The sequence below is a fragment of the Nerophis lumbriciformis genome, linkage group LG03 (assembly GCF_033978685.3).
Source record: "Nerophis lumbriciformis linkage group LG03, RoL_Nlum_v2.1, whole genome shotgun sequence".
Taxonomy (NCBI): domain Eukaryota; kingdom Metazoa; phylum Chordata; class Actinopteri; order Syngnathiformes; family Syngnathidae; genus Nerophis; species Nerophis lumbriciformis.
Genome location: NC_084550.2, coordinates 14,876,157 through 14,900,265, shown reverse-complemented (window position 1 = coordinate 14,900,265; position 24,109 = coordinate 14,876,157). Strand labels below are relative to the sequence as shown.

The 24,109-nt window shown below is 40.4% G+C and overlaps 1 protein-coding gene across 1 annotated transcript in view; it reads left to right on the top strand.

Moving 5' to 3' along the window:
* The first annotated feature begins 302 nt into the window (after positions 1 to 302).
* Positions 303 to 24,109, top strand: part of pdlim4 (PDZ and LIM domain 4) — a 121,311-nt gene continuing 97,504 nt past the window's right edge. The window contains exon 1 of the mRNA XM_061934115.1: positions 303 to 472. Within this exon, the coding sequence (XP_061790099.1) occupies positions 380 to 472 (93 nt within the window). The 5' untranslated portion in view covers positions 303 to 379. The remainder of the gene's footprint in view (positions 473 to 24,109) is intronic.

Genomic DNA, 24,109 nt, shown 5'->3' with positions numbered 1-24,109 from the left:
ACTTGGCGAGTCACGTGTTTTCTGAGGTAGTACTTGGTTCACTTATGTAGACCAAAAGGAGGTAATTTATAAATAGAACAATGATTCACAATACGACCCTTTTAAATGTATTGTCGGTACATTGACTGGGCAGAATGAATGAATGAAAGAATGAATGACGGAAGGACTAGCTGCATGAACACCCTCCTCCTCCTCCTCCTCCTCCCCCCAGTGGATGGGCGGCCCGTCATGGCGCGTCACAGGCGGTGCTTCCTATTTAAACTTGACTCACCACTCTGGGAGACTTTTCAGTCAGGCAGGGACTGCGTTGCTTAGCAGCTCGGAGCAGGACTTTTCTCCCCTGTCTCTCCGCGGATTTGTCCTCGAAGGCACCACCGGCATGGCCTACAGCGTGACTCTCAAGGGACCCTCCCCGTGGGGGTTCCGCCTGGTCGGGGGAAGAGACTTCAGCACGCCGCTGACCATCTCCCGGGTGAGTTTTTTTTCATATCAATGAAAAAATAATCACTTTAAATCGACGTTTATTGACTTCCTTATTCATTTTTAACCTTTGTGATGATGGACGTCGTTTGTTCCGAGCTAATAACAATGATTAACCATCATTTTCACTGTCAATATTTGCAATGTTAAGTCACAGCATAGAGCACGGGTGTCAAACTCGTTTTCTTTGAGGGCCACATCGCAGTTTTGGTTGCCCTCAGAGGGCGGCTTTTAACAATGAGTAATGTATATATTAACAATATATTTATTTTACATAAGCTGCAAAAAAAAAAAAAAAAACTTTAAAAACTGCCAGCTCAGTCACCAGAGTTTTACAGTAAAAGCAGTGTTTTTTTGTTTTTTTACAGCATATAAAAAAATTGAATAAATTGAATGGAATGGAGAAACAACAGCACTGTTTTAGCGGTAAAATTAAAGCAACAGAGCTGTCAGTTTTTTTAACCCTAAAACAAGGGTAGGGAACCTATGGCTCTAGAGCAGGGGTGTCCAAACTGTTTCCACTGAGGGCCGCATATTGAAAAATCAAAGCACGCGGGGGCCATTTTGATATTTTCTTCATTTTCAAAACCAATACAATATACACTTTTTTTTTTAACCTTTGGGGCTCAGTCAAGTTAGGTCCTAGGGACCCAGAAGGGTTTCAGTCTTAAAAAATGTTAAAAATAAGTCACCCAATTTCTTGGGGCAAAAATACAAAATATACAATATTTTTCCCAAAAAGATTTTCCAAGTGGAATATTTGATGTGAAGTAATTTGATCCCTAAATAGATCAATAATTCATAGCAAAATTGATTTGAATTTATTATTATTATTATTATTTTTAGCAAAGACAGGTGTTTTTTAATTCCACTAACATTTTTGGGGATCCAAAAGTGCCCCACTCATAAAATGGTCATGCTTTTTTTTGTAATTTTTTTTTTTACATTCAACACTTAAATCTCTATATCAGCTTCAGATAATATATAGTGTAATAATAATGACTTAGATTTTATATAGCGCTTTTTTAGACACCCAAAGCGCTTCACAGAGAAGTGAGAAGCCATCATTCATTCACACATGGTGTAATTAGTTTATTATATTTATAATAACAATCAATATAATAATTAGTATAATTAGTATTAGTATATAATTTGTATGTATTTTTTAAAAATAATTGTCATATTTTTCGTGTTTTTTTTGTTTGTTGTATTTGTGTCCTTTTTGTCCTTAAATCGTCAGTAATTCATAGCAACATTGATTTTGACTCATTATTTTTTTGAAAAATTATTTGAAAAAATTGTGTTTTTAGAGTCAACAATGCAACTTTTTTTCTCGTTGCATTTCACCTATTTGCTCTTTTATTCCACGTTTTAATGTTTTAAAAAAAATGTTTTAGTATTTTTAGAATGATGTGCCGCGGGCCGGTAAAACATGAGCTGCGGGCCGCAAATGGCCCCCGGGCCACACTTTGGACACCCCTGCTCTAGAGCCAGATGTGGCTCTTTTGATGACTGCATCTGGCTCTCAGATAAATCTTAGCTGACATTGCTTAACATGATAAGTAATGAATAATTCCGCTGGCAATCACGATGTTAAAAATAACGTTCAAAATATTAAACATTCTCATGCATTTTAATCCATCCATCCGTTTTCTACCGCACCTGTTCAAGAAATAACAATGTTATTAAAAAGAATTACAGACTTATTATACTCTAAAAATGTTGGTCTTACTTAAAAAATGCACGCATTTAGTTGTCCATCCATCCATCCATTTTCCCTTTTTGGGGTCGCTGGAACCTATCTCAGCTGCAGTCGGACGGTAGGCGGGGTACACCCTGGACAAGTCGCCACCTCATCACAGGTCCAACACAGACAGACAACATTCACACTCACATTCACACACTAGGGCCAATTTAGTGTTGCCAATCAACCTATCCCCAGGTGAATGTCTTTGGGGTTGGGAGGAAGCCGGAGTACCCAGAGGGAACCCACGCAGTCACGGGGAGAACATGCAAACTCCACACAGAAAGATCCCGAGCGCAGGATCGAACCCCGGACCTTCGTATTGTGAGGCAGATGCACTAACCCCATTACCCACCATGCTGCCCGCATTTAGTTGTATTCAGTGTTAAAAAATATGATATGGCTCTCACGGAAATCCATTTTAAAATATTTGGCTGTCATGGTTCTCTCAGCCAAAAAGGTTCCCGACCACTGCCCTAAAATATTGTTGTTTTAATGTTTTTTTGTCTGTTTTTTTTTAATGTTTTAGTGTCTTACTGTATATGGAAAAAAAACAGTACCAAAGTTGATTTTACGGTAAAAAAACTCAGTCGGCGGAATTTAACCGTAAAATCTATTGTCAATTTTACAGTCTACAATTTGATTGATAATTTGTTTTGAAATCATAAGTCAAGCAGATATTTAATTACAGTATTTATCTTTTTTGTAACAAAAAATATTTTTGGAATACATGATAATACAATATTTTGATAATATTGAATTTTAAAAGATATGCAATTGCATGATTTTTTAATGTCAAAAGGGAAAGAACAAATATATTTAGTAAGAAAAGATGAAGCATTTTTCTTAGCTTTCGCGGGCCACATAAAATAATGTGGCGGGCCAGATTTGGTCCCCGGGCCTTGAGTTTGGCATATAGAGGATCCTTGCATACATTTATGGACATTAACATCATTTTTGTGAATGTGATGCTTATTAATGGCGAAAAGATTGTTATTATCACCAGTTTTTCTTCATGGTTCCAAAATATTAGATTAACTAAAGCAGGGGTGTCAAACGTACGGCCCGAGGGCCGGGTCAGGCCCGCCGACAGGTTTTATCCGGCCCGCGGGATGAGTTTGCTAAGTATAAAAATGACCCTGAAATTTTTGAATGAAAGAAAGCGCTGTTCTAAATGTGTCCAATAGCAATTCTTTGTATCTTAGCAGATGATGCTACATATGTACAAAATAAACCACATGTTAGTACATCAGTCGCAATAACAATTCTTTGTATCTTTGTAGATCAGGGGTGTCAAACTCATTTTAGATCGGGGGTCACGTGGAGAAAGATCTCCTCCCAAGTGGGCCGGACTAGTAAAATCACGGCAAGATAACTTAAAAACAAAGACAACTTCAGATTGTTTTCTTTGTTTAAAAATAGGACAAGCACATTCTGAAAAAGTACAAATCATAATGTGGTTGTTTTTTTTTGTTTTTTTTACACTTACATGTTGCGATTGATAATTTATTTTGAATAAATGATGTAATAATGATTTTCAATCAAGATAAAAAAAAATGTATCAAAATCAAATTACAGGATGTTATTTATGTAGTTTGATCATTTTCCTCGACTGGTGTACTAACATCATGGGGTTTATTTTGTACATATGTAGTATCATCTACAAAGATACAAAGAATTGCTATTGCGACATCCAGTGGACAAATTTAAAACAGCTGTTCAATCCATCCATCTTCTTCCGCTTAATAAATTAAAACAGCTGTTTTTTTCATTAAAAAATTTCAGGTTAATTTTTATACCAAGCAAACTCATCCCGTGGGCCGGATAAAACCTGTTGGCGGGCCTGATCCGGCCCTTGGGCCGTACGTTTGACACCCCTGTTGTAGATGATGCTACATATGCACAAAATAAACCACATGATGTTAGTACATCAGTCACAGAAAATGATCAAACTACATATATAACATACTGTAATTTGATTTTGATATAATTATTTTATCTTGATAGATTGAAAATTAACACCAATGAGTTGACTGATGAACATTATCACATAATTTATTCCGAAAATAGTGGGCCAGACTGGTAAAATCACGGCACGATAACTTAAAAACAATGACAACTTCAGACTTCAGATAATAACAATCTTTGTTTAAAAATAGAACAAGTACATTCTGAAAATGTACAAATTATAATGTTGTTGTTGTTTTTTTTTTTACACTTACTTGTTGCGGTTGATCATTTATTTTTCGTTATTTATATTTTCTGAATAAATTATGTGATAATGTTCATCAGTCAACTCCATCCATCCATCCATTTTCTACCGCTTGTCCCTTTTTGGGGTCACGGGGGGTGCTCATTGGTGTTAATTTTCAATCAAGATAAAAAAAATTATATCAAAATCAAATTACAGGATGTTATTTATGTAGTCTTTACATGTATACTTTCACCGAAAAATATATCAAGATATATATTGAATATCGAGTTTAAGTAGAAATATATCGAGATATACTTCTTCGTCCATATCGCCCAGCACTAATAAAAAGTATTTCAATGGTTTGCATCTGCCCTTTTGCGTGATATACTAGTTACTATAGTAATCTAATTAGTTACTATGGTAATTAATTAGTTACTATGGCAATCTACGTAACAGCAACTCAGACGAGGCACCGAGCAGTGTGGGTGGGGAGCGTTTCCACAGACTGTTTCCGGAGCGGCCAGCCTGAAATGCGGGTGGCAGAGACAGACGCGGAAGGAGATTTTTACAACAAAGTTCTAACGCTTAGTGATATATCAAATACAAACCCCGTTTCCATATGAGTTGGGAAATTGTGTTAGATGTAAATATAAACGGAATACAATGATTTGCAAATCATTTTCAACCCATATTTAGGTGAATATGCTACAAAGACAACATATTTGATGTTCAAACTGATAAACATTTTTTTTTTTGCAAATAATCATTAACTTTAGATTTTGATGCCAGCAACACGTGACAAAGAAGTTGGGAAAGGTGGCAATAAATACTGATAAAGTTGAGGAATGCTCATCAAACACTTATTTGGAACATCCCACAGGTGTGCAGGCTAATTGGGAACGGGTGGGTGCCATGATTGGTATAAAAACAGCTTCCCAAAAAATGTTCAGTCTTTCACAAGAAAGGATGGGGCGAGGTACACTCCTTTGTCCATAACTGCTTGAGCAAATAGTCAAACAGTTTAAGAACAACGTTTCTCAAAGTGCAATTGCAAGAAATGTAGGGATTTCAACATCTACGGTCCATAACATCATCAAAAGGTTCAGAGAATCTGGAGAAATCACTCCACGTAAGCGGCATGGCCGGAAACCAACATTGAATGACCGTGACCTTCGATCCCTCAGGCGGCACTGTATCAAAAACCAACATCAATCTCTAAAGGATATCACCACATGGGCTCAGGAACATTTCAGAAAACCACTGTCACTAAATACAGTTTGTCGCTACATCTGTAAGTGCAAGTTAAAGCTCTACTATGCAAAGCGAAAGCCATTTATCAACAAAATCCAGAAACGACGCCGGCTTCTCTGGGCCCGAGATCATCTAAGATGGACTCATGCAAAGTGAAAAGTGTTCTGTTCATCAAATATCTTGTCTTTGTAGTGCATTCAATTGAATATGGGTTGAAAAGGATTTGCAAATCATTGTATTCCGTTCATATTTACATCTAACCCAATTTCCCAACTCATATGGAAACGGGGTTTGTATATCAGATTGTAAGTGTTTTTTTTTTTTACCCTTCGCGTTCATATTTCGCTGTGTTTGTTGCATTTTTGTTGCATTTCGCTTGATTGTAAAATATGTCGATCAAGAGGGGGGGTGACGTTCATATGTTGTCAATATTCAGTGTTTTATCGTTCATAGTTAATATTCTTTGTTTTCACGTACAATCCAGGTGTCTCATTCAGTAAACAATGTAAAATTCCATTCCGTTTTTGTTAAGGCATTATTGTGAGGTTTTGTATTTGTGTTCCTAAAAATAGATATACCGGCCCTCGGACACATTTTTTTCTCAAAATTTGCCCCCCTCGAGTAAAAACAATTGCCCAGGCCTGCTCTAGTCATATTTGTATGATGTCTGGGGTTTTTTCTGCATTCCGTTATTTTTAGCCAAAATATTATGAGACCAGGTCTGACCGCTGAGATCTTACACGATTTACAACAGAACATCGAAACTACTATAGAGTGATGGTTTTTGCTTAAAAAGACGGCGTTATTGCCAGTGCGGAACCCTGGTGAACTTTCCTGAACCTCGGTATATGGGTCAGGCGTCGCGGTTCTGGCAGTAGCTCGTCGCTCATGCCGGGCCAGAGTAAACACATGGTGCTGGCGCTGCAGGGCTTGTCCAAAGGCAGGGGAGGGGGTCCTGGGGCGCTGACATTTGTTTTTCATCAATGCTCATTGGCGCTGCTGAAGGATTCCAGGTGTCTCACTCAGCTGTATGCAACACACACACACGCACACACACACCCACACACACACAAACCAAACCTTCAGACCGTCTGGAGATTTATGGCGTGCCCCTACAGCACCTGGGCACTAAATGCCTAATTGCAGCCGAGACTAGAGGACACGTTCAAAGGTTTCACAGGTTGCCGACTTGTCGTTAAATGATTCACTTTGTCGACTTGTAGCCTCAGGCCATGTTTGGGACTTCAATGCCAAACTTTGCTTAAACGTTTGTCCGCATTGTTCTCCGTTATTCTGGCATCGCTGGAATTTACGAGGGTTTCGGCAATAAAAAACCTGCTAAATAACTGAGCGCAACTCCAAGATGTGGTGGTGTAAATTAGAGGAGGAAGCAGCTGGTGAGCATATTTGGCATTGAGAAAGAGTTTCTTTGTCTTCTGGCAGCTCCTCGTTTGTTTGCTTTAGCAGCCGTGGACATCACACCAGCCTAATCATCAACCTCACGTTCCGGACCTTTCATGCACTTACCGTATTTTTCTGACTCTAAGGCACACTTAAAATCCTTTAATTTTCTCAAAAATCAACAGTGCGCCTAATGTACTGAATAATTCTGGTTGTGCTTACCAACCTTGAAGCATTTTTGTTTGGTACATGGTGTAGTGATAAGTGTGACCAGTAGATGGCAGTCACACAAGAGATACGTGTAAACTGCAATATGACGCTAGTAAACGACACCAAAACTTTAAATGTTCCATTGAGAATATAGAACATTAAAGACAGCGCTCAAAAATCTTTCAAAATGTTTTAGTACGACTTTGAAGCCGCAACGCTTGATGGATTGTTGGCGCATTACGGCTACCGTAGTCAGAAGTACGAGTATTAATATGGTGTGTGTTTAAGGACCGCAAATTGGCATCGATTAACGGACACATTATTGGCGTTTTGTTTCACAATATTATGCAAAACTAACTTTTCTTACCTTCTGGTACCTGCTGATCTGTTTTTGGGATCTGCATAAGTCCTGAACATTTGTGTATGTCCACCATTGTAGTCTATAAGCTTCTTCTTTTTCTCTATCTTCTTGTATGAGGCATTTCTAATATAAAGTAGCGTAAAGTTCTAACTTATATCTGTCAGGAGACTCGCTATGAAAGCGCTAAAAACTACCAGTGTAGTGAGTTTACATTATTCACCCACGGAACTTTAGTTATTAGAGATTTCCGGTCGGACGGTTTTGCACGGGACACATTGTTGTTATACTAGTGAGCCACGGATGAGAAGATGCTGCTCAGTTGTTGATTTAAGTAAAGTCTGAATGTCATTATACCATGAATTGATTAACGTGGACCCCGACTTAAACAAGTTGAAAAACTTATTCGGGTGTTACCATTTAGTGGTCAATTGTACGGAATATGTACTATTCTGTGCAATCTACAAATTAAAGTCTCAATCAATCAATCAATTAAAACAGTTAGCTCCATCTTTTGACACTTCTTCCACTCCCGTCCTTGCACGCTACACCGCTACAACAAAGATGACGCTGAGAAGACACTGTCAAAGGTGAGCTACGTAAATAAGAACGCCCACAAAACGGTGCATCCTGAAGCGACTGTCAGAAAGCGACTTGAAGATGATCTTTAAAACATAATCAATGCAACATTTTGACCAAAGAACCACCATTACATGTTATGTAGACCAGTGTTTTTCAACCACTGTGCCGTGAGATACAGTCTGGTGTGCCGTGGAAGATTATCTAGTTTCACCTATTTGGGTTAAAAATAGTTTTTGCAAACCAGTAATTATAGTCTGCAAATGATGTGTTGTTGTTGAGTGTCTGTGTTGTTTAGAGCTCGGCAGAGTAACCGTGTAATACTCTTCCATATCAGTAGGTGGCAGCCGGTAGCTAATTGCTTTGTAGATGTCGGAAACAGCGGGAGGCAGCGTGCAGGTAAAAAGGTATCTAATGTTTAAACCAAAAATAAAAAAAAGGTGAGTGCCCCTAAGAAAAGGCATTGAATTTTAGGGAAGGCTATGCAGAACGAAACTAAAACTGAACTGGCTTACAAAGTAAACAAAAACAGTTTGCTGGACGACAGCAAAGACTTACTGTGGAGCAAAGACGGCGTCCACAATGTACATCCGAACACGACATGACAATCAACAATGTCCCCACAAAGAAGGATAAAAACAACTGAAATATTATTGATTGCTAAAACAAAGTAGATGCAGGAAATATCGCTCAAAGGAAGACATGAAACTGCTACGGGAAAATACCAAAAAAGAGAAAAAGCCACCAAAATAGGAGCGCAAGACAAGAACTAAAACACTACACAGGAAAACAGCAAAAAACTCTAAATAAGTTAGGGCGTGATGTGACAGGTGGTGACAGTACACCTACTTTGAGACAAGAGCTATAGTGATGCATGGTTGGTTATGCTTTAAAGTCATATCCAACAATTGCGACAACGACTTTTTACTGGTAACTGAGTTTTGTTTTTTAATGATTTCTGCTGGTGGTGTGCCTACGGATTTTTTCAACGCAAAAAATGTGCCTTGGCTCAAAAAAGGTTGAAAAACACTGATGTAGACCACAAGGAAGTGTTTTACATTTAGAAAAAAAAATCATAATATGAACCTCTTAATGCGCCTTATAATCCAGTGCGCCTTATGTATGAAAATAGACCTGAATAGATCCGCTCATTAGCAATGCGCCCTAAGGTCTGGAAAATAGGGTAATATGTCTGATTCCTCTTATAATTTGGCTCCAAATAAGCTTTTTTAAACACATGGAAACACTACAATCTGATTGTGTTTGGCTTTTGGAAAATGGGGCTAACACACCTGGATTATGTGACTAGAAACCAGTTTTCTCTGGCATGTAGTAAATTATACGTGGGGCAACTAGAGATGAGTACCAAACTCAGTGCTTTTATAGGCAGCGACCGAATTCTATCGATACTACCGGGTATCGATTCACATGAAATAAAACAGTGTCATATTTCAATACCTTTGTTGCATGCGACTCCATAGCCGGTTGCAGACTAAACAGTGGCTCATGTGAACAATCAGTCCAGCAGCACTCAGGGCGGACTCAGTCAAACTCCCTCTAAGTAATGTTGCAATTTTCAACAACAACAAAGCAAGTAGGCTTGGTCGAAAAACGCTCCAACGTAAAGTAAGGCTCCACTCTTTCAAAATACGCTAGCTTGATACTAATTTACAGTGGATTTCCCATAGACATGCTACTGTTAGCTTTAGCGATTTTACATGGTGATTTCAACACCTCCAAATGTGGTACTTCTACAACAAACTACAACTACGATGCATTTTACAATTAAACAGCAGGTTTTTAATATGTACAATACTTACGGTATAAACACTTTGTAGGGCGCAACATAACACATTCAGCTTCCTGGAAAAACCTACTTTGGAGTTAGACAACATACCATATTGCTGCCATCTAATGTCTTGGGAAGTACAACTGCATTGCAAATGAGACTCAAATGTAATATTACAACAAGATATAAGAACTGGACAGACCAGCTCATTTTAAATGTTACATGAAACAATATCATTTTATTCTCAAACAATTACCATTTATCATCACATATAAAAGTACCAAAAATTGGTACCGTTGAGTATTGGTATCATTTCCCAGGTATCGGGAATCGGTAGTGAATTGGTTCAAATGTGAACGGTATCCATCCTTAGTACACACCAAAAATGCTGGGTTATTTTGATTACCCAATTTATGAGTTGCTCATGTTGTGTTAAATTTTGGAGTTATTTTTATGAAGAGCAATCCATTTTTTGGGTTAAAAGGCTATTATTTAAACTCAATTTCTGTGTTTTCAAAATTATGATCCATTTTTGGGTTGTTTTACCAAAGAGTAAAGCATTTTTGGGTAAAAGTATTTTTTTAATTAAAAAGTTACTTTTTTTCTTGAAGGAAATTTTATTATGGATTAATCTCATTGGGACGGTATAGCTCGGTTGGTAGAACGGCCGTGCCAGCAACTTGAGGGTTGCAGGTTCGATCCCCGCTTCCGCCATCCTAGTCACTGTCGTTGTGTCCTTGGGCAAGACACTTTACCCACCTGCTCCCAGTGCCACCCACACTGGTTTAAATGTAACTTTGATATTGGGTTTCACTATGTAAAGCGCTTTGAGTCACTTGAGAAAAAGCGCTATATAAATGTAATTCACTTCACATCATTAACGTTATTTTCAGTCACCCAACATTGAGTTAGCATAACTCAACTTTTTGGTTAAATAATTCAACTGACTGACTGAGAAAGTTGAGGAATGCTCATCAAACACTTATTTGGAACATCCCACAGGTGAACAGGCTAATTTGGAACAGGTGGGTGCCATGATTGGTATAAAAGCAGCTTCCATGAAATGCTTAGTCATTCACAAACAAGGATGGGGCGAGGGTCACCACTTTGTGAGCAAATTGTCTAACAGTTTAAACAACATTTCTCAACCAGCTATCGCAAGGAATTTAGGGATTTCACCATCTACGGTCCGTAATATCATCAAAAGGTTCAGAGAATCTGGAGAAATCACTGCAAGGCCGAAAACCAACATTGAATGCCTATGACTTGCGATCCCTCAGGCGGTACTGGATCAAAAACCGACATCAGTGTGTAAAGGATATCACCACATGGGCTCAAGAAAACGTCAGAAAACCACTGTCAGTAACTAAAGTTTGTCGCTACATCTGTAAGTGCAAGTTAAAACTCTACTATGCAAAGCAAAAGCAATTTATCAACAACACCCAGAAACGCCGCTGGCTTCAGTAATCTAAGATGGACTGATGCAAAGTGGAAAAGTGTTCTGTGGTCTAACAAGTCCACATTTCAAATTGTTTTTGGAAACTGTGGACGCCGTGTCCTCCGGAACAAAGAGGAAAAGAACCATCCGGATTGTCAGAAGCGCAAAGTTCAAAAGCCAGCATCTGTGATGGTATGGGGGTGTATTAGTGCCCAAGGCATGGGTAACTTACACATGTGTGAAGGCACCATTAATGCTGAAATGTACATACAGGTTTTGGAGCAACATATGTTGTCATCCAAGCAACGTTATCATGGACGTTCCTGCTTATTTCAGAAAGACAATGCCAAGCCACGTGTTACAACAGCGTGGCTTTACAGTAAAATAGTGCGGCTACTAGACTGGCCTGCCTGTAGTCCAGACCTGTCTCCCTTGAAAATGTGTGGCGCATTATGAAGCCTAAAATACCACAACGGAGACCCCGAACAACTTCAGCTGTACATCAAGCAAGAATGGGAAATAATTCCACCTGAAAAGCTTAAAAAATTGGTCTCCTCAGTTCCCAAACCTTTACTGAGTGTTGTTAAAAAGAAAGGCTATGTAACACAGTGGTAAAAATGCCCCTGTGCCAACTTTTTTGCAATGTGTTGATGCCATTAAATTCTAAGTTAATGATTATTTGCAAAAAAAAATAGTTTCTCAGTTCGAACATTACATATCTTGTCTTTGCAGTCTATTCAATTGAATATAAGTTGAAAAGGATTTGCAAATCATTGTATTCTGTTTTTATTTACGAATTACACAACGTGGCAACTTCACTGGTTTTGGGGTTTGCAAATAGTCAAAGCAGTTCACTAAAATAGCGATCTTTTTGATGGTCTTTGATGTTTCAAATAACCACAAGTGTCATTTAAACACATTAAAACATTACCAACAACACCAAATAGCAATGGAAGGGTTGTTGTTATTTGTTTGATCGTATTAGCATGTAGCATTAGCATTACCTTCATCTATTTACATTCCCACATAGCTAAACAAGCTGAAATCTGGGATCTGAGCCGAGGATGTCGTTGTGGCTTGTGCAGCCCTTTGAGACACTCGTGATTAAGGCCTATATAAATAAACTTTGATTGATTGATTGATTGAAATGACCGCAATCGCCCCCTAGTGTACGAGAGGCACACTGCTTATGACCAACAGTCGCATTAGAGATAGAGCATAGAAACTAGTACTTCGCATGTAGTTGTGAAAATCGAATTCCTTGAGTAATGTGACTAATCTAGTGCATGGAAATTCATCAAATACTTGCTCTGATCTCATCCAAGATGGTGCTCACATTGTGTTGACTAAGAACCGAGAAGACGCTATAGGTTTTGCTAACTGAAGATCCAGTTAGCTGGTGCTTGTCGTGTCCAATGTTGTTGAGAAGACCAAATTCATCAATAGGTTTGTTATTTCTCCAAGCAGGTTATGTTTTTCTAGGGGTTGAACAGGGTCAGAGGCAATGACTGACCAGCACCATCACTTCCTGTCTGTCCTTGAAACGCCAATACAGTATTCTAAAGACCACGGACCAGAAAACTATGATAAATGACAGCAGCTGGTTCTAATCCGAAGCCGCTAACGCCCCGAGATAAACCCATTAGCCCCCTGCCAGCCTGTTGGCACGGACGCTTGCGCGATGTGGTGTCCGGGGAACATAAATTCCGTCACTGATGTTACTGTGCAGACATTTGGAGAGGACGCGTTAAATACGACAGCGAGGTGATTGTCAGCCTGGTGCCGGGACGCGAACAAACACAGCATCACAGATAACGACGTCATTGGGTTCAACCAAACTCTCATATACTGTTGTTTGGAACACCTGAGATCCAACACAACAACACTTAGAGTATTTTCACTATTCTATGGAATGTCAGAAAAGTATTGGTAGCCTGGATGCTGCAATGTAGACAGCTTAGTGCTTTTAGTAGACCTTACTGTGCGTCTGTAGTAGGGCTGGGCGATATGGCCTTTTTTTAATATCTCAATATTTTTAGGCCATGTCACGATACACGATATATATCTCAATATTTTGCCTAAACCTTGAATGAACACTTGATGCATTTAATCACAGCAGTATGATGATTTTATGTGTCTACATTAAAACATTCTTGTTCATACTGCATTAATATATGCTCATTTTAAACTTTCATGCAGAGAGGGACATCACAACTAAGTCAATTTAGCAAAACTGTATTTATTAAACAGTTATTAAGCAGTGGCACAAACATTCATGTCATTTCAAAACAGAAAGTGCAAGATTGTCAGAGAAATTTTAAAACAAGCTATGAGTGCACTTTTGTGCATGATGTCACTAAGATGACATATCAAAACAACACTAAATTAAAGTGCACTTTTTGTACAGAACGCCACTACAATAGTTTAAAACAAATAAAGTGCACTTTTGTGCATGATGTCACACAAGATATTTCAATAAGTGTCAAATAAAAATGAGCTGCATAATAGGAAATCAAATAGTGTACGACCTTCGCTATGTGGTAGGTTCCTGCGGACATTATTTCCTTCTGTTGTTGACTATTTTGGCTATATATGGAAATGGTTGCCTCGGCATTCTGTGGGTGTGGCACCGAACGGAGATGTTGACATGCAGAGTTTCAAACACTCTTCATTCTCTAGCGGGTGACTTTTCAAATGATGCTACATATTAGCAGTAATGCTACTTTTTGTAGCAACGATTTTGCCCCACACTTGACATAGACTGTTCGACATATTCCCACTTGAAGCCAAACCACCGCCAGACGATGGACCCTGTGCTGTTTTTCTTGGGAATTAATTTTTCCTTCATTTGTTACCAGATTCGCACCTTCTTTCTCTCGTATTACCACTCGCACCACAGCTAACGTTACCCATGCCGCTATCTCTCTGCTCCGCGAGGGCGTATACGTAAGTAACGTACCGTATTTTTCGGACTATAAGTCGCAGTTTTTTCATAGTTTGGCCGGGGGTGCGACTTATACTCAGGAGCGACTTATGTGTGAAATTATTAACACATTACCGTAAAATATAAAATAATATTATTTAGCTCATTCACGTAAGAGACTAGACGTATAAGATTTAATGGGATTTAGCGATTAGGAGTGACAGATTGTTTGGTAAACGTATAGCATGTTCTATATGTTATAGTTATTTGACTCTTACCATAATATGTTACGTTAACATACCAGGCACGTTCTCAGTTGGTTATTTATGCGTCATATAACGTACACTTATTCAGCCTGTTGTTCACTATTCTTTATTTTTTTTAAATTGCCTTTCAAATGTCTATTCTTGGTGTTGGGTTTTATAAAAAGATTTCCCAAAAAATGCGACTTATACTCCAGTGCGACTTACATATGTTTTTTCCTTCTTTATTATGCATTTTCGGCCGGTGCGACTTATACTCCGGAGCGACCTGTACTCCGAAAAATACGGTATGTAAGAAGGTGCGCTTGTTTTATGTCTCTGTGAGAAGGAGAGACAACAAAGAGTGAGAAACGCCTGTAGAGTAATGCCCGTAGCTAAAAGCAACTGCGTGAGAACGTATACTGGAATATCACGATATAGTCATTTTCTATATCGCACAGAGACAAACCCGCAATATATCGAGTATATTGATATATCGCCCAGCCTTAGTCTGTAGCTTTAAATGCTAATGAGTGTGTCTGATTTATGGATTTTTGTTCGCTAACGTTTTCATTAAACGCGTGTAGAAACACTTAAAGGGGAACTGCACTTTTTGGTTAATTTTGCCTATCGTTCACAATTATTATGAGAGACATTATGAGAGTTTTTTTGTTTTTTTAAATTTTAAAGATTATAAACGCTTGCAAGATGCGGCTAATGGAAGTCACTGTTGCAGGTGTTGAAAATCTGCTTCCTGTTTTAATGCCTTAAACCGGAAGTATAACTGTAAAGAGTGTTTCTGCTCAAACGGATTCTTGTTTTATCACTCCTAGCACTGTTTGTAAGTTTTACAGTATAACTAAAACAATCTCGAGTGTTTTCTTGCTTATTCGTATGTGCTATCGTAATGTAATCAAGCGGGCGTCATTAGCATTAGATAGAAAGCTAACATGTTTACAAGTGTCTGTGTTAGTATTATTAAATTACAATGGCATTATTTTTGTATTGTTTTAGTTTAAAAACATTCTCAGTAAATTCAACAGAACATCACTGTGGAGTTATTGAGTCTGGTTAGCTGATTGGAGAGCAGATAGTGGGTCCATGGCGATAACTTCTGTTTCACTTGATCAGCTGTTTTACTGCCATGTTACAGACACTGTTTGGAAACCGTTTAATGTAAATAAACATTCACTAAATATTTCTGTCTAAATAACTCATTTCACAACATATACATCTCCGTCTTAAAGTCCGCTGCGGCTAGAATATGGAACAATATTTTTTCCTGTCAAATTTAGTGGGTGCGGCTTATATATCGGTGTACTTTATAATCCGAAAAATACGGGACTAGCCTGGAGAGAGTGAAGGAGGAGGTGTGTGTGAAAGTTAACTTTCAGTTTTGATACCCACAAAGGCGAGGCGACCAAAGATGTCAAATGACAGATGAGGAGGATGTCCATATTAATAATTTATTTCTGACCTTTAGATACAACTATATTGCCAAAAATATTTGGCCACCCATCCAAATGATCAGAATCAGGTGTCCTAATCACTTGGCCGGCCACAGGTGTATAAAATCAAGCACTTAGGCATGGAGACTGTTTCTACAAACATTTGTGAAAGAATGGGCCGCTCTCAGGAGCTCAGTGATTTCCAGCGTGGAACTGTCATAGGATGCCACCTGTGCATCAAATCCAGTCGTGAAATTTCCTCGCTCCTAAATATTCCACAGTCAACTGTCAGCTTTATTATAAGAAAATGAAAGACTTTGGGAACAACAGCAACTCAGCCACAAAGTGGTAGGCCACGTAAACTGACAGAGGGGTCAGCGGATGCCGAAGGACAGTGCAAAGAGGTCGTCAACTTTCTGCACAGTCAGTTGCTACAAAGCTAAAAACTTCCAATTAGCCCACGTACAGTACGCAGAGAGCTTCATGGAGTGGGTTTCCATGGCCGAGGAGCTGCATCTAAGCCATACATCACCAAGTACAATGCAAAGCGTCGGATGCAGTAGTGTAAAGCACCTCGCCACTGGGCTATAGAGCATTTGAGACACATTCACTGGAGTGATGAATCACTCTTTTCCATCTGGCAATCTGATGGACGAGTCTGGGTTTGGAGGTTGCCAGGAGAACGGTACATTTCGGACTGCATTGTGCCGGGTGTGAACATTGGTGGAGGAGGAATTATGGTGTGGGGTTGTTTTTCAGGAGTTGGGCTTGGCCCCTTAGTTCCAGTGAAAGGACCTTTGAATGCTCCAGGATACCAAAACATTTTGGACAATTCCATGCTCCCAACCTTGTGAGAACAGTTTGGAGCGGGCCCCTTTCTCTTCCAACATGACTGTACACCAGTGCACAAAGCAAGGTCCATAAATACATAGATGACAGAGTCTGGTGTGGATGAACTTGACTGGCCTGCACAGAGTCCTGACCTGAACCCGATAGAACACCTTTGGGATGAATTAGAACGGAGACTGAGAGCCAGGCCTTCTCGACCAACTTTAGTGTATGACCTCACTAATGTGCTTTTGGAAGAATGGTGGAAAATTCCTATAAACACACTGCGCAACCTTGTGGACAGCCTTCCCAGAAGAGTTGAAGCTGTAATAGCTGCAAAAGGTGGACCGACATCATATTGAACCCTATGGGTTAGGAATGGGATGGCACTTCAAAATCATATGTGAGTCAAGGCAGGTGGCCAAATATTTTTGGCATTATAGTGTAGCTCGGTTCTCTCTTATGCACTGGTATTACAATTGTTTGAGCGTTTGAGTAGGAGTGCACATCCAAATCGAGATTCTCATTCATCCTGATTCTTAGTCTAATCACAATTTTTAAAAATGTATTCAAAAAAGTTACGGAATAAATAAAATAAATAAACTAAAAAAATGTTTTAATTGTTTTTTCTAAGAATTTTTTTTTGAAAGACGTTTTAGTTTATCTCCAAGGGGAGCTTTTCAAACCTGTATCCTTTTAAAAAAAAGTTTCATCATACTTATTACCACTTTGCAAGAATCGGTTGTGGATCGAATCGTCACCCCAGGAATCGGAATCGGAATAGGTTGCCCAAAGACTCACACCCCTACGTTAGAGTGTTTCTTCTGTGAAAAGTGAAGCAAAGTCAGATGATAGATTTTCATCACGTTTAGTTCTTAGAAACACATCTTGCATTAAAAATGTAATATTCCATAATAAGGTACTTTTAATGAAGTCCACCTCCTTCTCGCCTTCTTAGCCTAGGTCTGTCCGTCACATACCAGAGGAAGGACATGTGACCTAAAGCTGCTCGTGGTGGTTTTGCTGACAACATTACTTAATCCTCGACTTTAGGTCGCTCGGTAGCACAGACCTTTTTTTCTCCCCGATCATAGATTGTTGTGACCCGGGTCTTCTCTACAAGTGAAGGGAAAAAAAACTTCCTGGAGCCGAGCGGCGGGAGAACAATGCGAGGACATCGTCGGTTGTCCAGCTCTTCCTGGTCATCTAATAAATTCATGAGTAATTGCCGACGTAAGCATGTGTGCGAGCAGAGGCCAGAAGAAAGTTGAGGGGGATGTCATTTAGAAAGAAAATATGGGAAGAATATACACTATGTTGGAAAGTTGTTCAGTATTCTGAGGGCAGGGTGCTCCACCTGAGGGCATGAAGGGGTCTAGCTAACACCTGGATCCTGATAGTTTCACAAAAGGTCATGTTCTAGTGACTCATTGGTGACTTGCAATGTTCCAGACATTGGCAAACACTCATGTTCAGATCACTCCCCTCCAATCGAGTCATCACTGGCAGCCTCGAATCCTAAGGGATGATTTGTTTAATAATAGAATCTAAATGTGTAAAATGTAACAATCAACAATGAGCTGATAATAATAACTGTGCTATCCAGTCGGTATATCTTGTTGTCTGACATTTCTGAGCATCATTTGCAAGTATATAGTTATTGTAGTTTGTTCCAGGTGTGTTCCTGTAGTCAGGAACTCTCTAATAACTAAAGTTCCTTGGGTGGATAATGTATACTCACTACGCCGGTATGTTTTAGCACTTTCATGGCGAGTTTACTGACAGATATAAGTAAGAACTTTACACTACTTTATATTAGAAATGGCAACAGCGGAGGATGAACGTCTCATGACAAGAAGATAGAGAAAAAGAAGAAGCTTATCGACGACTGTGTCGGCACAAACTACAAAGGCGGGCGTGCACATTTTCAGTACTTACGCAGATCGCAAATACAGATCAGCAGGTACCTGAAGGTAAGAAAAGTTGCCTTTGCATAATATTATGAAACAAAACGCTAGATGTCTTACCTTATACACACACCATAATAATACTCGTGTGTTGAAGCACAGTACAATCCATCAAGCGGTGCGGCTTCACAGCTTACCAAAGTCGTACTAAAACATTTTGATAGATTTTTGAGCGCCGTGTGTAATGCTCTATATTTTCAATGGAACATATAACATTTTGGTGTTGTTTACTTGAGTCATATTGCAGTGTACACGTATCTCTTATGTGTGACTGCCATCTACTGGTCACACTTATCATTTCACCATGTACCAAATAAAATAGCTTTGATGTCGGTAACTTTACTTACTTTATCCTCTTCGTCCCTGACGGGACATAAGGCTTCGACGATCTGCCTCCATCTGGACCTGTCTTGAGCAACATGCTGTGCCTCGCCCCAGGTTAGGTTTATCTCCTTCAGCTCAGCTGTCACCGTACGCCGCCACGTGTTCTTGGGCCGGCCTTGCTTCCTTTTCTCAGATGGAGTCCAACGTAGTGCGATCTTAGGGATGCGGTCTTGGTCCATCCTCAGAACATGCCCAAGCCATTGGAATCGGCGGCATTTGATCTCTAGCACCACACTGTTGCACTTGGTCTTCTTGTGTAGATGTGCATTGGATATTTTCTCGGGCCAGAAGCTTCGACAGAGGTCGGTAAGCACAACCAAAATGATTCCGTACATTAGGCGCAACGGGTTATAAGGCGCACCGTCGAGTTTTGAGAAAATTAAAGGATTTTAAGTGCGCCTTATAGTCCGAAAAATACGGTATGTTGAAAGTGCTGGTGTTGTCTTTTGTTGAGTGTTTATATTGTAATTATAAACTGTCAGTCTGTTCGATTGTAACGTATATCTTAGGCCCCGTTTCCACTGCACACCAAATCTGAGTTTTTTGGCCTCAAGTGACACAGATAAAAAATTTTTTTGCCAGTTTAAACGCTCCAAAGTGCTTCAAATCAGATATTTTCGCATCACATTCAGGTCACATCAGCAGGTAGTCCAAACCCGATTGGAATCTGAGCATTTCAAATGTTACTTCATTCTAAACGGCAATGCAACCTGAATGCGATTCGCTTTTTCGTCAGCGTTCGGCGAGCTACGTCATCCATGTGCGCGGGGAAAGATGCAGCCCGCCAAATGGGTACTTCATCATAACATTAGGTTTTGGTGAGCAAAGTCTATTTTTGACGGCCGAATTTTTGGTGTGCGCAAATAATAGGCTGTATATAATATATGAAGATATACAGTACAGGCCAAAAGTTTGGACACACCTTCTCATTAGGGTGCCATTAGGGTTGCAAAGCTTGCTCACAGTCAGAAAGTGCATGACTTCTTCGAGAACCCCACGAACACTAGACAAATGTGGCAGGGCATACAGGTCATCACGGACTATAAAGCTGACCCCGTCCCTGTGACAACAGCATCAGCTTCCTTAACGACCTAAACAACCACTTTGCAAGGTTTGAGGCACTTAACACCACTCTGATGAGGAAATCCATCCCTCGCCCTGATGAGCAGCCGCTCAACCTGGACAAAGAGGATGTCCGGAAAACCCTGAGGAGAGTAAACCCCCCGGAAAGCAGCGGAACCTGATGACATTCCGGGCAGGGTGCTTAAGAGATGTGCAGACCAGCTGGCTGGGGTTCTCACAGACATCTTCAACACCTCGCTGACCCAGGCTGTGGTACCAGCATGTTTTAAGACAGCCACAATCATTCCATTGCCTAAAAAACCCACAATCTCCTCCCTCAATAATTATCGCCCCATGGCACTCACCCCCATCATAATGAAGTGCTTCGAGAGGCTGGTAAAGGAATATATTGTCTCCAGACTTCCCCCCACATTCGACCCATACCAGTTTGCTTATCGCCCTAACCGCTCCATACAGGACGCCATCTCCTCTGCACTCCACCTGAGCTTAGAACATCTGGAAGGAAAGGACACACACGTGCAAATGTTGTTTCTGGACTTCAGCTCGGCGTTCAACACCATCATCCCGCAGCACTTGGTGAGCAAACTGGCCCCCCTTGGATTCAGTACCCCCCTTTGCAACTGGCTGCTTGACTTCCTCACAGACAGACCCCAGTCTGTGAGAGTGGGCGACAACACCTCTAGTGCCATCTCCCTGAGCACCGGCTCCCCCCAGGGCTGCGTGCTGAGTCCGCTGCTGTTCACGTTGATGACTCATGACTGCTGCGCTAGGTCCACTACTAACCACATTGTGAAGTATGCAGACGACACAACAGTGGTGGGCCTCATCCGTGACAACAACGACATGAACTACAGGGAGGAGGTGAAACATCTGGTTGACTGGTGCAGAACCAACAACCTGGTCCTGAACGTCGACAAGACCAAGGAGATCATCGTCGACTTCAGGAAGCACCAGTCCAGCCACGCTCCACTCTTCATCAACGGCACAGCAGTGGAGATGGTAAGCAGCACTAAGTTCCTGGGGGTGCAGATAACTGACAATATGACCTGGTCCCTACACACCGGAGCTCTTGTAAAAAGAGCTCAGCAGCACATGCACTTTTTGCGTCGGATGAAAAGAGCACAGCTCCCCCCCATTCTCACCACATTCTACAGAGGCACTATAGAGAACCTGCTGACATCAGCATGCTGACAGCAGCATCTCTGTCTGGACTGGAGCCTGCAATGCCTCAGACTGGAAGTCTCTCCAGAGAGTGGTGAGGACGGCGGAAAAGATCCTCAGGACTCCTCTTCCACCTATCCAGGAGATGGCAAAAAGCCGCTGCCTGATCAGGGCTCAGAAAATCTGCAGAGACTCCTCCCACCCCCACTAAGGACTGTTTTCACTGCTGGACTCTAGAAAGAGGTTCCGTAGCCTCCGTAGCAGAACTTCCAGGTTCTGTAACAGCTTCTTCCCTCAGGCCGTAAGACTCTTGAACGCATTAAAATAATCCCCTCAATTTCCCCCCAAAAATGGATTAACTCGCTGGAATATAAAGACAATATAACATACATCCATAAACGTGGATGCATATGCAAAAGTGCAATATATTTTCTGAGCCCTGATCAGGGCTCAGAAAATCTGCAGAGACTCCTCCCACCCCCACTAAGGACTGTTTTCACTGCTGGACTCTAGAAAGAGGTTCGGTAGCCTCCGTAGCAGAACTTCCAGGTTCTGTAACAGCTTCTTCCCTCAGGCCGTAAGACTCTTGAACGCATTAAAATAATCCCCTCAATTTCCCCCCAAAAATGGATTAACTCGCTGGAATATAAAGACAATATAACATACATCCATAAACGTGGATGCATATGCAAAAGTGCAATATATTTATCTGTACAGTAATCTATTTATTTATATTTGCACCTTATTGCTTTTTTATCCTGCACTACCATGAGCTAATGCAACGAAATTTCGTTCGTATCTGTACTGTAAAGTTCAAATTTGAATGACAATAAAAAGGAAGTCTAAGTCTAAGTCATTTCAAGGCATTTTCTTCAATGTAAATAGTCATGAAAATAAAGAAAACACATTGAATGAGAAGGCGTGTCCAAACTTTTAGCCTGTACTGTATTTCAGTTCTGAAGAAATAGTAATTGTTGTAGGACCAGAAATGACGCTTTGGCGTGTTTACTTACATATTACGGACATTGCATAAATTGTTTATGTACAGTCATGGTCAGAAGTTTACATACACTTGTAAAGAACATAATGTCATGGCTGTCTTGAGTTTCCAACAATTTCTACAACTCTCATTTTTTTGTGATAGAGTGATTGGGGCACATACTTGTTTGTCCCAAAAAACATTCATAAAGTTTGGTTCTTTTATGAATTTATTATGGGTCTACTGAAAATGTGACCAAATCTGCTGGATCAAAAGTATACATACAGCAATGTTAATATTTGCTTACATGTCCCTTGGCAAGTTTCACTGCAAAAAGGCGCTTTTGGTAGCCATCCACAAGCTTCTGGCAAGCTTCTGGTTGAATTTTTGACCACTCCTCTTGACAAAATTGGTGCAGTTCAGCTAAATTTGTTGGTTTTCTGACATGGACTTGTTTCTTCAGCATTGTCCACATGTTCTCAATGGGGTTTAAGGCAGGACTTTGGAAAGGCCATTCTAAAACTTTAATTCTAGCCTGATTTAGCCATTCCTTTACCACTTTTGACGTGTGTTTGGGGTCATCGTCCTGTCGGAACACCCAACGGCGCCCAAGACCCAACCTCCGGGCTGATGATTTTAGGTTGTCCTGAATAATTTGGAGGTAATCCTCCTTTTTCATTGTCCCATTTACTCTCTGTAAAGCACCAGTTCCATTGGCAGCAAAACAGGCCCAGAGCATAATACTACCACCACCATGCTTGACGGTTGGAATGGTGTTCCTGGGATAAAGGCCTCACCTTATCTCCTCTAAACAGCTCAATTTTTGTTTCATCGGACCACAGAACTTTCCTCCAGAAGGTCTTATATTTGTCCATGTGAAGTCGTATCATGAGTTGTTATAAGATTTTCATCCCTAATCCGTAGTTCTACGTACAACAATTTGGTTTCCCAACCAGTCCAAACCGACTAACCTGAACAAGTTGACATCTGGATTGGCAGTTCAAAGTCTAGACTTTGGTTAGAATGATTATTTCCCAAGCTGTGTTCACTGGACACACTTTGCACTTGTCACTTATAATCCCAGCGGATATTGGCGTCACACCGAAGATTAGCACTTTGATCAGTGAACCCAACGGCATCATTGGGGTGTGAAGCCCTCATGCATTACACAGTCTGTAACACAAGGAGGGAGGAGGTTCAACACCAGGTCCTATGAAGAAGACCACTTTAAGAAAAAAAGAAAGAGGCCGAACATTAAGACGGAGAAAGTAGTGATAATAAAGTGTCCAAAGGTTGGGTGTATCATATTAGAAAGAGAAGACGGCCACACTGCAGACACGTGGTCATGCAAAGTTTGTCTGTGCGCTTGCCAAATTCCCAGCAGTTCCCTCAAAAGTGATGCAATCCAACCCCAGCCTGAGATTGAACCTTGGTCTGCACAATCTGTAATTTTACAGCTCAGATTAGATCAAATAAAAGCAGGTCTGGATACTGGAGAATGATGTCATGGTGGCCACGTAGCACTTTCATGCTAACTGCAAAGGTGCCAACTAGCATGGTGTCACTTTCTTTTCCAGCCTTACCCTCCAATAACCAGTAACCAAGCGACCATTCGTCATATCCATGCAGTCACATTTCACCGCCGTCTCT